General features: G+C 44.7%; 1 protein-coding gene across 5 annotated transcripts in view; it reads right to left on the bottom strand.

Moving 5' to 3' along the window:
• Positions 1-13,325, bottom strand: part of LOC133134107 (seizure protein 6 homolog) — a 238,122-nt gene that overhangs the window by 59,070 nt on the left and 165,727 nt on the right. For all 5 annotated transcript variants that reach the window (XM_061250533.1, XM_061250531.1, XM_061250534.1 and 2 more), the window contains exon 4: positions 12,203-12,392. In XM_061250533.1, the coding sequence (XP_061106517.1) occupies positions 12,203-12,392 (190 nt within the window). The remainder of the gene's footprint in view (positions 1-12,202; positions 12,393-13,325) is intronic.

The raw sequence follows: 13,325 nt of genomic DNA on the forward strand, positions 1-13,325 counted from the left end.
GTGCAGTTTTGGTTTGTAATTGTTAATTAGCTGGGCGTGTTGCCACAGCACAGTGATGTTTTAGTTACTGTAGCAGTAGTGGTTATTAATCACCTGATTGAGCAGCTGAGTAGAAGAGTGCCTTCACAGCTGCACTGTTCAATTAGCCGGTACCAGCGCTATTTAAGCAGGTCCTTACTGCCACAACAGCAGCAGTAGGAGCAGCCTTGCCTGGACTAAAAGAAGAATTCTCCCCATTGAAAAGAACAGTTCAAGCTAGGTTTTGAAATGGCTGGTAGCACTATCACGCTTTTTTTTCACCGTCAGTGTAGCTGTTTCCTAAATATGAGGCCACACTAAGGGCAAAACTTCTCAAATCTAACACGTCCAGTTACATCACTTTGGCTTGAATCTCCAGCCTGTGTTTCCCAGAAGGTAATGGGCGCTCAAACTCCACCCTTGAATGCAGAGACTAGTTTATGTACGGCCACCCATCCAGGCGATCACATGACACTCCAACAAAAATACCGTAACGTTAGTATACAGATATCAGGGAACCTACCTTGGCTAGCCTGAGCGATATGAGGAGAGCCCTGACTTAGCAGAGTTACAGCACGGCTCCACTGCAGCAATCAATGTCAGCAATCGCCATCAGCCATCATTTTGACATTCTACCGGCTCCATTGCAGCCATCACCATCATCAACATGTCTGATATTTCTCATGAAATTCGATTCACTATATGGGAATGAACCACAGCGATTCTCTAACTTTGACGCTGCCATGATGTGACATGATGGCTACAGTGGAGCCACTGTCATTCGTTCCCTCAGCATCCGATGGTGATGGCTGAAGTTGGTGGCTGTAGTGGAGCCGTGCCGTTAGAGCTTTTCACTTTTCGAGCTTGTCCTCCACTGTCTGTCTCTCTCGCTCACGCAATTCTTCCTCTCTAAATTCCGGTTGAAAACTGGAAGGTTGTATTTCTTTGTCAAATTCGAAAAGCTCGTCCTCTAACTCTGCGAACTGAGAGCTGTCCGTCACATCGCTCAGGCTAGCCAAGGTAGGTTACGTAATATTTGTATGCTACAGAAGATGAAAGAAGGCTCCAGTCTTTGAATCAAAGCAGTAGGCTGTTAAGTTAACAAATGTATATCAGTATGATCACCGGTCTAAATTCATATGCTGGCTACAGCCGATACAATATCAACTTGGAATCGAAAGAACTGCACTGTATGATAAAGAACATTGGTGTCATGTCTCAGTTTGGTGAATATCTCAGTTACATATATACTAAGCAGTTTGCTGTTGATTCCTATTCTACGGACAAGGGTATGAAGGCAGTGAGTGAATCAGCTGGATGGGTGGCTGTACATAAATACGTCTCTGCATTCAAGGGTGGAGTTTGAGCGCCCGTTACCTTCTGGGAAACACAGACTGCAGATTCAAGCCAAACACATCTTTGTTTTGAGCCCATATTTAGGAAACGGCTACACTGACATTGATTTAAATTGGCATGCGAGTTAATGTTATTGAAGGGGAAGGGGGTCCGGATGGGTCTTAGTTACACCACTGAGTGGCACCCTGTGACTGGATATGTCTGACACCCGCCCATGGACTGCAAGTGCCTGCTCTGCTGTAGCCCACCATCGTAAAGCAGGAGACTGGCACACACGCAGGCGTATGGGGCTACAAACTACCTACACACACAATTTAAAGGTACAATAGGTAATTCTAACGGACTTCTACCGGTCAAGAGAGGAATTGCAGCAACAAACACGCTCAAACCACAACACTGTTTATCCCACCCCTTCTCTGTGAAAGCAACTCCACTGGATGCGGCAATTAGAACAAATTTTCAACTAATGAGCTTGAATTATCGTACAGCTATACAATGTTTTGGTACAGAGTGCCGGCCCGTCAACTGTACATTTTGAATTTAAAGACTTTAAACACAGGCAGAGGTATGTCAGTGAGCCTTTTTCAACGATAGGAAGGGATTTACAGTGGTCTTGTAACAATGTTTCAACACAAAAATCTTACCTATTGTACCTTTAAGCATTTAATCCAAATGAGCTCAACTGAAAAAAGCGTGACAGTGCTCCTTTAACATTGTGTTCTCGTGAAGTCCTGAGTGCCTTGGGCTGCTTACATCTACAATTAAGGGATTCCAGAAAGTCCAATTGGGTACAGATTCACCCTACTATACCAGTGGGATTACCCATTTATAGCAATAGGGATATCATGATATGAAAGGGGAACAATGCCAAAACAGAGAAAATAATAATAGAATTATTACATCAATAAACCAAAGAAGCTCTCTCAATGTTTGCAATACCTGCTAGTTTAATACATCAATGGCTACCAAGTCAACCTATAAGCCAATGGTGGATGGGCAGTCGGATTTCTTCCTATCCGGGAGTTTTTTCTCACCACTGCTTGAGGATTTTTCTCCCCACTAGGGATGTCCTATCTGGGCGCTTAGGGCTGGTATTTTTTTCACTCTGTAAACCGTCTTTGTGACAGTCTTCTGTGAAAAGCACTATACAAATAAAATGGAATTGAATACATAATTCATATAGCCTAAATATGTACTTATTTGCAGACTACACATAATAATGCTGAGCACTCATCACAGTACGCAAGACCAAAGTCCGCTAGTCTGGAATACGGACATTTGGATTCAGCAAGGAGTCAAGCCTCCAACAGTCAAGGACTACAACAAGGATGCAGGGCTGCCTTCTCTACTCCCATGCATTTGTTAGATAATAGCCCCCCAAAAATATGACCCGGGGCAAGTAATTTTCTACCCACAACTAAGTAAAAAATAGCCCAATTTGGCATGAAAACCACCAACCTGGCAGCCCTGCAAGGAAGTCTCTCTCACTTTCTCGCCAGGTCTGACTGGGTTGCTCACATACCATAACTCTGCTGCTCTCCGTCCATGTTCTCTTTCATTGTAAGTAATGTAATGTCAGAACGGAACATATGTCCATGGCCATAGGGCGTGTGGGATGGAGTCCACAGAGGGAGGGAAGGGTATGCATTTTCCATCAGGCCCTCTGTTCAAGGCCATCCACCATGTTGTGAGTGGCAGGGTTCCAGGAGAGGAAGACACACAGAGAACTGGGTTAATGTTCCCTCGTCCTCCTGATCAGTAGGCTAGGCTGGTCTCTCCAGCAGACCCGGTTATTTATAAATGAGATTTATCATCGTATATTAGTCTTCAGTCCGACTGGCCCATCATTCATCACAACTTTAATTAAACTATATGAAATCTACTTTAGTATCTGTACCAGGGTCTCTTTTGTTTGGCTTATTTTGCCGTTTAATTCAATGAAATGTCAAAGGCACCGGCTCTACAAATTCGAGTTCTTGCCGCATATTTATTTGGCTGCTTCTTTTTAAGCCCACAGCCCTGGATCAAGGCCCACGGGGGCTTATTAAACTATAATAAATTATATAACATGTTTACTTAGTGAACACTCTTATACAGCTGACTTTCAATGCTGACAGTTCCTTCAAATTCTTTGGCATATTTGTTCAGCTGAAGTCTTCCTAGTGCAATGGAGGCAAAGAAAAAACTTTGCTAATGGCTTCAATAACAGGCTCTGAGAGATTGGAGCCCCTGAACTTCAAACCCAGCCATTCCTCTTGAAAAAATATAGTCTGAATTGGATTGGACTTGATAGTACCCTACAAGTTTGAAAGTGCAAGCATGGAATAGCATAATAGGGCTTCATTTTCCAATATTAGCCTTAACACTATTCAACTGCCTTCACGTTGTACATAAAAACTAATGTATGCTGCCAACTGACAAGTAGACGAGAATACTTCTTGTAATTGTATCCCAAAAATAGCTCCCCATCAAGCATTCCGCTTACAAACATCACACATATTGCACTTCTGTGTCTGTCAGCAGAAACGAGTGTGGCGGCAGGTCTGGCAGAGAAACGATGTTAGCTGAAAAGCGGACAGAAACGGCAAGGCGTCATGGCGGGGAGAGTGCGGCGTCGATTACGGATGTCGAAAGACTGAGGACTCGCGAACGTCTAAACCGCGGCAGTCGACAGAAAGGTCAGAGCGGCCCGGTGACAGGGCTGCGACTGCAACAGCTCTGCGCTGCCGAACACGAGGCTGCCAGTTTCCGCATTATCAATGTTAATCCTGGCAGGTACGCGACGCTCGAGCCTGTGTGATCCGGGAGCTCATCCATAACATGCCCATCAGTGGAGGGTGTCTGGCTAGTGCGAGGGGATAAGAATCTTAATGAATAGGATCTTTGTAGGGCCATGTAAGAGGGTGCTGCAGGAGACAAGTAACAGGGTTCAGCACCGATAGAAGGGGCGTAGGTACATCGTAGGAACGTGGCTGCCTTTTCATTTGGATACAGCCTCCCACCCTCCACCCTCAAGCTGCTGGACAGTCACAAATTAATAAAGCTGGTAGCTAACCCACCCACCCCTGTCCCCAGTGCCATCCTGAAGGGCTGTCTGTTGTGCTGTGTTGTCGTGGTGACACTGACACATGCGCCCGTCAGGACAGAGCCAGGAGAGTGAGTGGCAGGTGCTGGATACCGCGGTGAGGGGGAACTAATCTCTGTCAGAGCCCCCCCATCCCTTCCTCTCCCACTACCCCACAGCCATGCAGCGCTCCTCTACACATCAACCTGCCCTCAAGACTGCATTTATTACCTCTATACCTTTACAGTACCTTCAGGACTTTTCACTCATTTACACACAATGAGGTTCTTTGATACTGTACCCTGCTATAAAATCCAGCTATGGTCAACTAGCTGGTGCTGGTAGCTTGTCTGAGTGTCAGAACATAGCTTGAGCTGGTCAAATCACGTCAAGCCGGGAGCTGGTCTGAATTGGTCAACCAGCAACCAGATGTTGAACTGGGAGCTGGTCGGAACAGGTGTTTCAAAGCCTAGCTTCAGCTGTTTTTTTCAGCAGGGTATATTTGCGATGAGGTGAATAAACAAAACCCAAAACCAAGGATTCTTCATGGTTGCCTTGCATCACTGTAATTCAGGTGTGCCCACGACCAGCCTGTAGCTGGCACTTCCATGGTTACGGGAAAATGTGGGCGGAATTATGAGCTACGGCCAATCCCAGCCCTCTTACACCCCCCCAGGGGTCTCGGCTATAATCGTCTCCTCCTCTGCAGCTCCTGCGGACAGTGCCTCCGAGCGTTACACAGGTTCTGCCTGTGGAGGGCTAACAGGCGAGGGATTATAACACAATGACCAAAGCCCGCTAATGCAGCAGGGACAGCAGTGCTTACAGGTGGAGGAAGAAACAACATCTGAAATAAGAGAAGCATCTGAAATGAAAGCAGCATCTAAAATGAGAGCAGTATCCTAAATGAAAGCAGTATCTAAAATGAAAGCAGTATCTGAAATGGAAGCAGTTTCTGAAATGAGAGCAGCATCTGAAATGAGGCGAAATTAGCTCAGGCGGTAAGAGCAGTCGTCTAGCAGTCGGAGGGTTGCCGGTTCGAATGCCAACCATTTACCAAATGAAAGCAGCATCTGAAATGGTCCGTTTCTGGTTTTATTTTTTTCCTGTAAGGACATCAGCGGGTGCCGTTGCGCGGCCATTAGCGCTGACAATGAGCACCTGTGCAGGTGCGCGGTGTGCCTAACTGCTCCTGTGGCAGCCATCCAGACTGCTATTATTTCCCTCATTTCCTCCCAATGGGCATTTGTTTTTCTCTCTGTTGTTAGAACCACTTTTATCCGGTTTTTGTTCATGCATTTACCAAATTCCCTTCAGCTTGTTTTCATTTACTGTGTTGTTTTGCTGCCGTATTTAAATAAATTCTATTTTTGTTATGCCTTCAAATGGTGCGTGTCCTTTATGTTGTGACTTGCGAATGGTCATAACAAAAGCAGCACCAGAAATAAAAGCAGCATCTGAAATGAAAGCGGCATCTGAAATCAGAGCAGTATCTGAAATGAAAGCGGCATCTGAAATTTAAACAGCGGGGCACAGTTTCATTCACAGGCCAGGGACTCTGAGGTCAGAGAACATAAAGAAAGATGATCCAGGTGCAAGGTTAACAGGTCATGCCAACCCAAACAAATTAATTACAGAGCAAAAATACACAGAGCTCAATCTTCATCTTGACTGACCACATGGGACATGACAGGTGCTTCAAAATGTCAAAGTTGGAGGCTGGGCCTAGGCTCCACGCACACACACTGCACACTCTTTGGGATTTGGGCAATGCATGCACACATACTGTAGTGTATATGCTTACAATTACACTTAAACATCTGCATAAACAAAAGTACATCCATATAAACACTCCCTAAAGACTGCACAGTAACCCCTGTAAATATGATAAATTGGTCTAACCTCATTATTTATGGTAATGATTATTTTTATTTGAAACCTTTCTTCTCTGCCTCATTTTGCAGATGCCCTTTAGTGTTATGCTGAATAATACAGTAATACTCTGCCAGTTAGAGAAGTCAAACCGTTTTGTTCAGGTCCGATTTCCCTAATAGAGGACATCATTAGACCTAAGGATGACATTTTGTGGAATCTGGAGCCTTTTAATTGCAGTATTTGGTGGGAATTCTTACTTCTCAATTACACCTGGTATTTTTGACCTGTTCTCACTAGGGAAAACAGTAAACAGTCATTACCCGACTGGCCTACCAGCTCACTGGTATCAGTATTGGCCTTGAAAAATCCATATGTGGCAACCTCTTGCGCACACGCATTCACAAGATACACAGGTTTTAAAAATGTGTGGACAAGCAATTGCACAAAAGTGCAAACACATACACATGTAAACACACACACAAATACACAGACACACACAGTCACAAACAGTCTACACACACACACACACACACACACACACACACACACATACTCTACACACACACACACACACACACACACACACAGTAACCATCCTCCACCACGCTTCCAGTGCAGTATTAATCACCCTGTCATCACAGCAAGAGGAAGTGATTTAGAGAAAATTAATTGCTCAGAGCTGAGATCCATCTTTAAACAGATCTGTCTCTTTTTTTAAATGCTTGTCCGATCAGATTTTTCACACACCATTATAAAGGACAAGGTGCTCTTGCAGCGCAAAGAGACAAATTCAAATTGAAATATCCCACTCTAATCCAGCCCTGCCGAGGAAGCTAACCACTCCTGCCACACAGGATGTACTCAGATCAGCAGCCAATGTTGTGATTATTCTCATAGCCCTCATGAGCATAAAATCAAAACTATCGATCCCTGCAAATGATGAAATAAGGTAAAACGCTATGAAAAAGACACGACAGGATTCAACAAAGCAATGAGAATTCATTTTTTCTATCGATCCGACGCACCCGGAACACTTCGCAGCTGCCAGCTAGGCCGCCCATCGGAGCGCGGATATTTGTATGTTGTAAATCAATGATGTTGTAAGCATTAGATAAGTCACGGAGGCTCCTGTTCTCAGGAATCAGGAAGCAGCTCAACTCCCGGTGGGAAGAGGCTCGTTCCAGAGACGGATGCGTGGGCGAGGCTCGGCGTGTTTAAAGGCTACCGCGGAACGTCAGCTGAGCAGGCACGCCGTGAGGTTTAATGAGGTGGGGAAAGACAGTTTGCGAAGTCCAGAACCCGTGCCGTTAAACCAAATTTACGATCACCCGAGCTTTCCACAAATCACAGCGGCGGTCGGTATTTGCACGTTATTATATCAACAACTGAATCATTTTAATACGCTGACTGCAGCCTTGTAAAACAGAGGACTCGGCTGCATGGATGCAAGGAGGGGGATAGCTAATGTTCGTACTGTCAAAACGTTGTACGTTTACAGTAATAAATAATGAAGGCATGCCAAATACGCTCAAATAAAATCAGACCGAGCGACATTTACACCGCGTACGCATTCTGTTGTAGCATGCTCAAGCAACTTTGATGGAAACTAAAAAAAAAAAAAAGTTTGAACAAAAACATGCGTTTCTCAGTGGGTGAAGATTGGGTTGTTCTACTTTTGTGGAAGAATGATATGAAGGATTTCAATCCACAAGAGCCGAGGGGAGTCAGCAGGAAGCCTGTTCTATTTTCGCACAAAACGCTGACATTTACATGGGGGTGAGTGCCGCGCGTTGTCCTGAGCTATCGGATGCCAGGGCTGTGTAGCGCATTGCCACCGCGATCAATCCGGCCTCTGTCAACCGGCTCTCATTAAAGGAGCTGAGTTTTAATTTCATGTTTGATAACGAGAAGTCAATTTGTTTCCAGGCGTCTCTTCATTGAGATTTAATGCACCGGTAATAATGATGACCTTATCATCACCTAATTATCAAGCAAGAGACCTGTCTGTGTTACCCGCTTGCCTTAATTGATAACTCTGGGTAATTATTTCCCAGGTCTGTATTTGTGATATAACAGCCTCCAATTGTTGGTAAAGGGTTGGAATGCTTGAGGGTACATGAATCCTGTAAATCAAAATGGCTGCCCCATTAGCAATTATTACACACCTGGAATGTAATGCAATGCCAGCAGTGACTTAAAAGTCAAGTAAAAGTGCTACTGGGTGGCACTGTTTAATATTCTAGTGCACGGATGAGCCCTGTGATCTGTGATCGAATCCCAACTGGGACAATGCATGAAACGTGCTGAAACTTCAGTAAAATCGGTTGACTCCGTATCAGTCTCCCTCTAGAGGCCTGGAGACAGCCCTCCTCCTCAGTGACAGTATTGCAGAAGCAACCCTTTGTACTCCCAGCTTTAGTTTGACATCTCTGTATTAATATGCACACAGTTGTGTTTGCATTGAATACATGAATACACAAATGAGTATGCTGAACTGCGCAGAACAGCAGGCAGTTGGCTGTGCAGGAGGTCCTGGTCAGGGAGCAACAAAGAATAAGGAGTGAGGATTAGGAGAGGGAGACAGAGACACAGAGAAAGCGAGGGAGAAAAAAAAGTTTTTTTTGCAAATATACAACAATGCTTTTAAATCCGTACTATGCCAATACATTTACATGGAAATACCCTGGGAGAGAGAGAGAAAGGGAGAGAGAAAAAGAGAGAAAAAGAGGGAGAGAGATGATGCGAATCTGCTTTTGCTACAGCTTCAGGTATGTCACCGCCAAGTTATAACCCCATATTTCTGTCAAAACACTCAAAATTCCCCCTGCACATTGTCACACCTCTCTGGACTAACCTCCGCATGGTTACCACTGTATCTCTGGATCCTGCTGTAACTCCCAGGCTTACTCACTCCCCCTATGGACTCCAGCTCCCAGAGGGACATTGGGCAGAGTGTGGGGCCCCAGCTGGACTGGAGACCAGGCCCGCTCATCTGTGTGGACTGCATTTTCCTGTTAAACCCCTGTGCAAATACCATGTCAAACACAGACCAGGGAGGAAAAAGCACTCAGAATGAATTAGCAGTCCAGGCCACACAAAGACTGGCAGGGAGTTCTTGCCCACTATTAGTTCCCTACAGCTTGGTTTTCAAGTAGCCTACATCTGACTGATGGCGCATTGGGTTGCAGGGGCGATCTTCTGCCCAAGGGTATAAGTGCAATCTCACATCCTTGATTCTTTATTCTCTGTCTTTTTCCTTCAATTCGGTTTTGTTTGCTCTTAACTAAGTCTCGAGAGGGGTGTGGCAGCCCGCCTCGTTCTCTCACTTTGTTCTGAATGATTGAGAGAACTGAAACTTTAATGGATGCCACTTCTGAGGGAGGCATAGCAGGCTGCCGCGTTTGAGCTCACATCATCCATCAGCCTCCAGTGCAGCTGAATTGCCATCACAGAGACTACGGAATAGCAGTCTCTCTTAGCCGTGCCACATATCACCTCTCCTGTTTAGACTGTTCTGAGGGGGAGAAGAGCTGCGATGCGGTCTGTACAGGATTCAGGGTGCGAACATCGCCTTTTGGGATCGACTGGTGAGCTTGAAAAGGCCTTTCTAAGAGCCAAGAAGATTAACTGTCCGCAGTGCCAAGACGGCAAGTCTTTTCATTAGATAGAAAGAAAACAAAATGTATTGGAATGGAGGAGTTAAAAACAATGGCACAGGGTAACTATAGTGCAAAGACAAACTGCACAGGGTCACTATAGTGCAAGGACAAACTGCACAGGGTCACTATAGTGCAAAGACTGAAAGATATTTTTAGAAATAAATGTAACAGCGATGAAACTATGTAGAATGGTATTCTCATTTACACTGTATTAATGAGGACAAACTTGGGTTTTGAACAATGTATTATCTGTAATGTTCTTCCCACTTCAAATTAGTTCAAGGAGGAATCAAAACATTCCATTTGTGTAATAACATTTGTTCCAAGTGCTCAGGGATTCATACTAAAGGAATCTAAACAATTATAAAACACCATGAACTGTAATTGTAATTGAAGCAAGTACTGATGCAACAAAGGCATTTGAGTTCAGTTGGTAAGAATATACCCAAATGATAATGATAATGACACACACACACACACACACATACACACATACACACATACACACACACACACACACACACACACACACAAACAGCAAGTGATTAAGCAGTTGGCTACGAGTCCTTCTCTAACCACCAAGCACCAAGCCACAGACAGAACATAAGAAAAGCAGACAACAATACCAGTACATCTATTTCTGAACATGTTGGAACAGCTTTGTTTCCAATGCCCTAATTAGCATCGGCAGGGCTCATTTATCAGTCACTGCAGTCAGAGAGTGAGCGCTCCTGGGAATTTTAGCAGGAATCATTTCAGGTCCTTGATCTTCCTGCGATGGTTGTGTCAGGTTTGTATACAGCTCCTTCCAAATGCTATCTCGAACAGAAATGTGGCTGTGTACATTGCGTCAAACGAATCCCTGTGATTTCTGCTTTTGTGTTGTCGCAGTGCCTTAAATAGGCAACCGCGCAGACATTCTGCACATTTAGTTGTACAAATTCCATCGCCGATGAATTATACTACAGACAAAGCGATCTGAAAAAGTGTTGGTTGCATCTCTTGATCGTTATATTGTGTCAAAATGTATTTTTTTGTACTCGAAACATTGTTCTGTATTATAGCTCTGTGCAATAAAGACTTCTATGTCTTTTAAAGTCTGAAGGAGCCGCACAGAATTGGACAAAATGGAATTGGTTTTACAGTATTACAATAATTCGTTATTAAGTTATTGCTGAACTGAGCCAGATAATTGACATGTGCTTAACAGAAGGATGAAAGACTTCCATATTAACCCACCAAGCTCCTCCAGGCAGTGCAGTGTGTGGCACAGATTACCTCCCAGGCAGAGAGACAGCGAGCGAGAGTGAGAGATAGAGAAATTGCTTTCTTATTCAACAGGCACATTAGTGCCATGTAAGATTGCATTACCCGACTACAAGCCTGTCATAGTTCATTAGTTTACAGAAACAAAAGAATTTGGCTTTGCGCTCGAGCCGGGAAAATAAAAAGCTCAAATAAAAATGTGATGGGAAATAACAGGCCTCGCAATGCGCCGCTGCTGTGGTTCCTTCTGACAGCTCTGTAAATGTCGATTAGCATTTAATTCTTCCAGCCACTTCCCGCCGAACAGCATTGACAGGAGCTGTCATTTTCAGCTTGATGTGAGCGAGCGATATTTATGAGTGTTAAACGCCCTCAGTTTGAGGATGCGCCCTGGGTGGTGAGGAACGGAGTGTGGCCACGCTGGGTTTGTGTGATAGCACAATGTTCTCCAATCAGAGCGCTTTATGTCCGGATGAGACAGAACACTGGGAAGTGTAGTCCTTCCGGGGTAAGGCTGGGGTAAGGCTGCATACAAACTTGGTAACACTTTACAGTAAGGTCACATGAATTGGCATTAACTAATGTAGTTGTTAACATGAATTAATGATTTACAAATGCATTAATTAAGCATTAAATTCACTTGTCATTAGTTAATTTATTTCTTAACGCCTAACTAATATATTAGTTACATTAATATTTATACATTAGCAAACCATTGGATAAATGTACAATTAGTTACACATTAACAGATACATTAACTTGTTTTCTCATTCCAATATGAACCGGCATGAACTAAAGTAGTTGTTAGCATGTTTTCATGATGTACAAATACATAAACAAAGCTGAACAGCTTCACAGATCAGTAGTTAGACAATTAACAACTATATTAGTTCATGCCAATTAACGTAGCCTGATTGTAAAGTGCACAAACTTTATGCGGCATTATCGATGGCTGCGGACTCACCCTGGTAGCGCAGCAGGAAGGAGCCCGGTTGCGGGTGGTCGCTCTGGAAACGGACAGAGATCTGGTTGCTGGAGCTTCGCACCACCAGCCCCTTCATCAGGATGGACTCGTTGGCCAGGACGGAGTGCTCGCGGCCCCCCAGGTCCTCCAGCGTAACCGTCTCCCCCTCCGACAGGCTCACGTTCAGGACCTAGACATGGGAGAGGACACCTCGGTCAGAGACAGTGCTAGTCCAGATCGCTCAGGGCGCATCGACCATCTCCCACAGTCCAGACCTGGGTCAAATACGTCATTGTTTTGGATTGAAATACGCTGCTGCGTTCAATTGATCTTGTCTGCTACAAATGAGCCAACTAAATGGTAAATGTCTGCATTTACATAGCCCCTTTATCCAAAGCACTGTACAATTGATTATTCTCGTTCACACACACTCACACACCAACGGTAATTGGCTGCCATGCAAGGCACCAACCACCTCGTAAGGAGCAAATGGGGGCTAGGTGTCTTGCTCAGGGACACTTCGACACACCCAGAGCGGGATCGAACCGACAACCCTCCCACTGCCAGACGACAGCTCTTACCTCCTGAGCCAATGTCGCCCCATTAGGACCCAGGAGGTAGGGTTTGCATGTTTTGAGAGAATTTCACAGGTTCCAACACACCAGACAAGCTGAGTGAGCATAGGAAAGTATTTGAATCCAAAACAATGACGTATTTGACCCAGGTCTGCTGCGGTCACAACCCGTCAGGGCTCTTTGTCCTCAGAGCACGGCCCAGTGAAAAACACTTAATGCCGGGTGCTGATGCACGTCTGTGTGGAGACCCTTTCCCTGAACTAAACCACAGTCACCCTCCCCCCAGTTCTGCCACTTGCCCCCGGGTCAAAAAGCAGATGCAAGACAAGAAACTTTTGAGTTGCTCTTGCTGCTATTTGCACTGTCACAGCTGACTTTGCCAGTGATATTAATAGGTAGGATTTTTGTGTTAAAACATTGTTACAAGACAATTGTAAATCCCTTCCTTTCACTGAAAAGAGCCCACTGACATGTTGACTCGCCCTCAGCCTGTGTTTATAGTCCTTAAATTCGGGTTTCAAAATATACAGTTGACACACTGTCACTCT

Source organism: Conger conger, chromosome 7, assembly GCF_963514075.1.
Source record: "Conger conger chromosome 7, fConCon1.1, whole genome shotgun sequence".
NCBI lineage: Eukaryota > Metazoa > Chordata > Actinopteri > Anguilliformes > Congridae > Conger > Conger conger.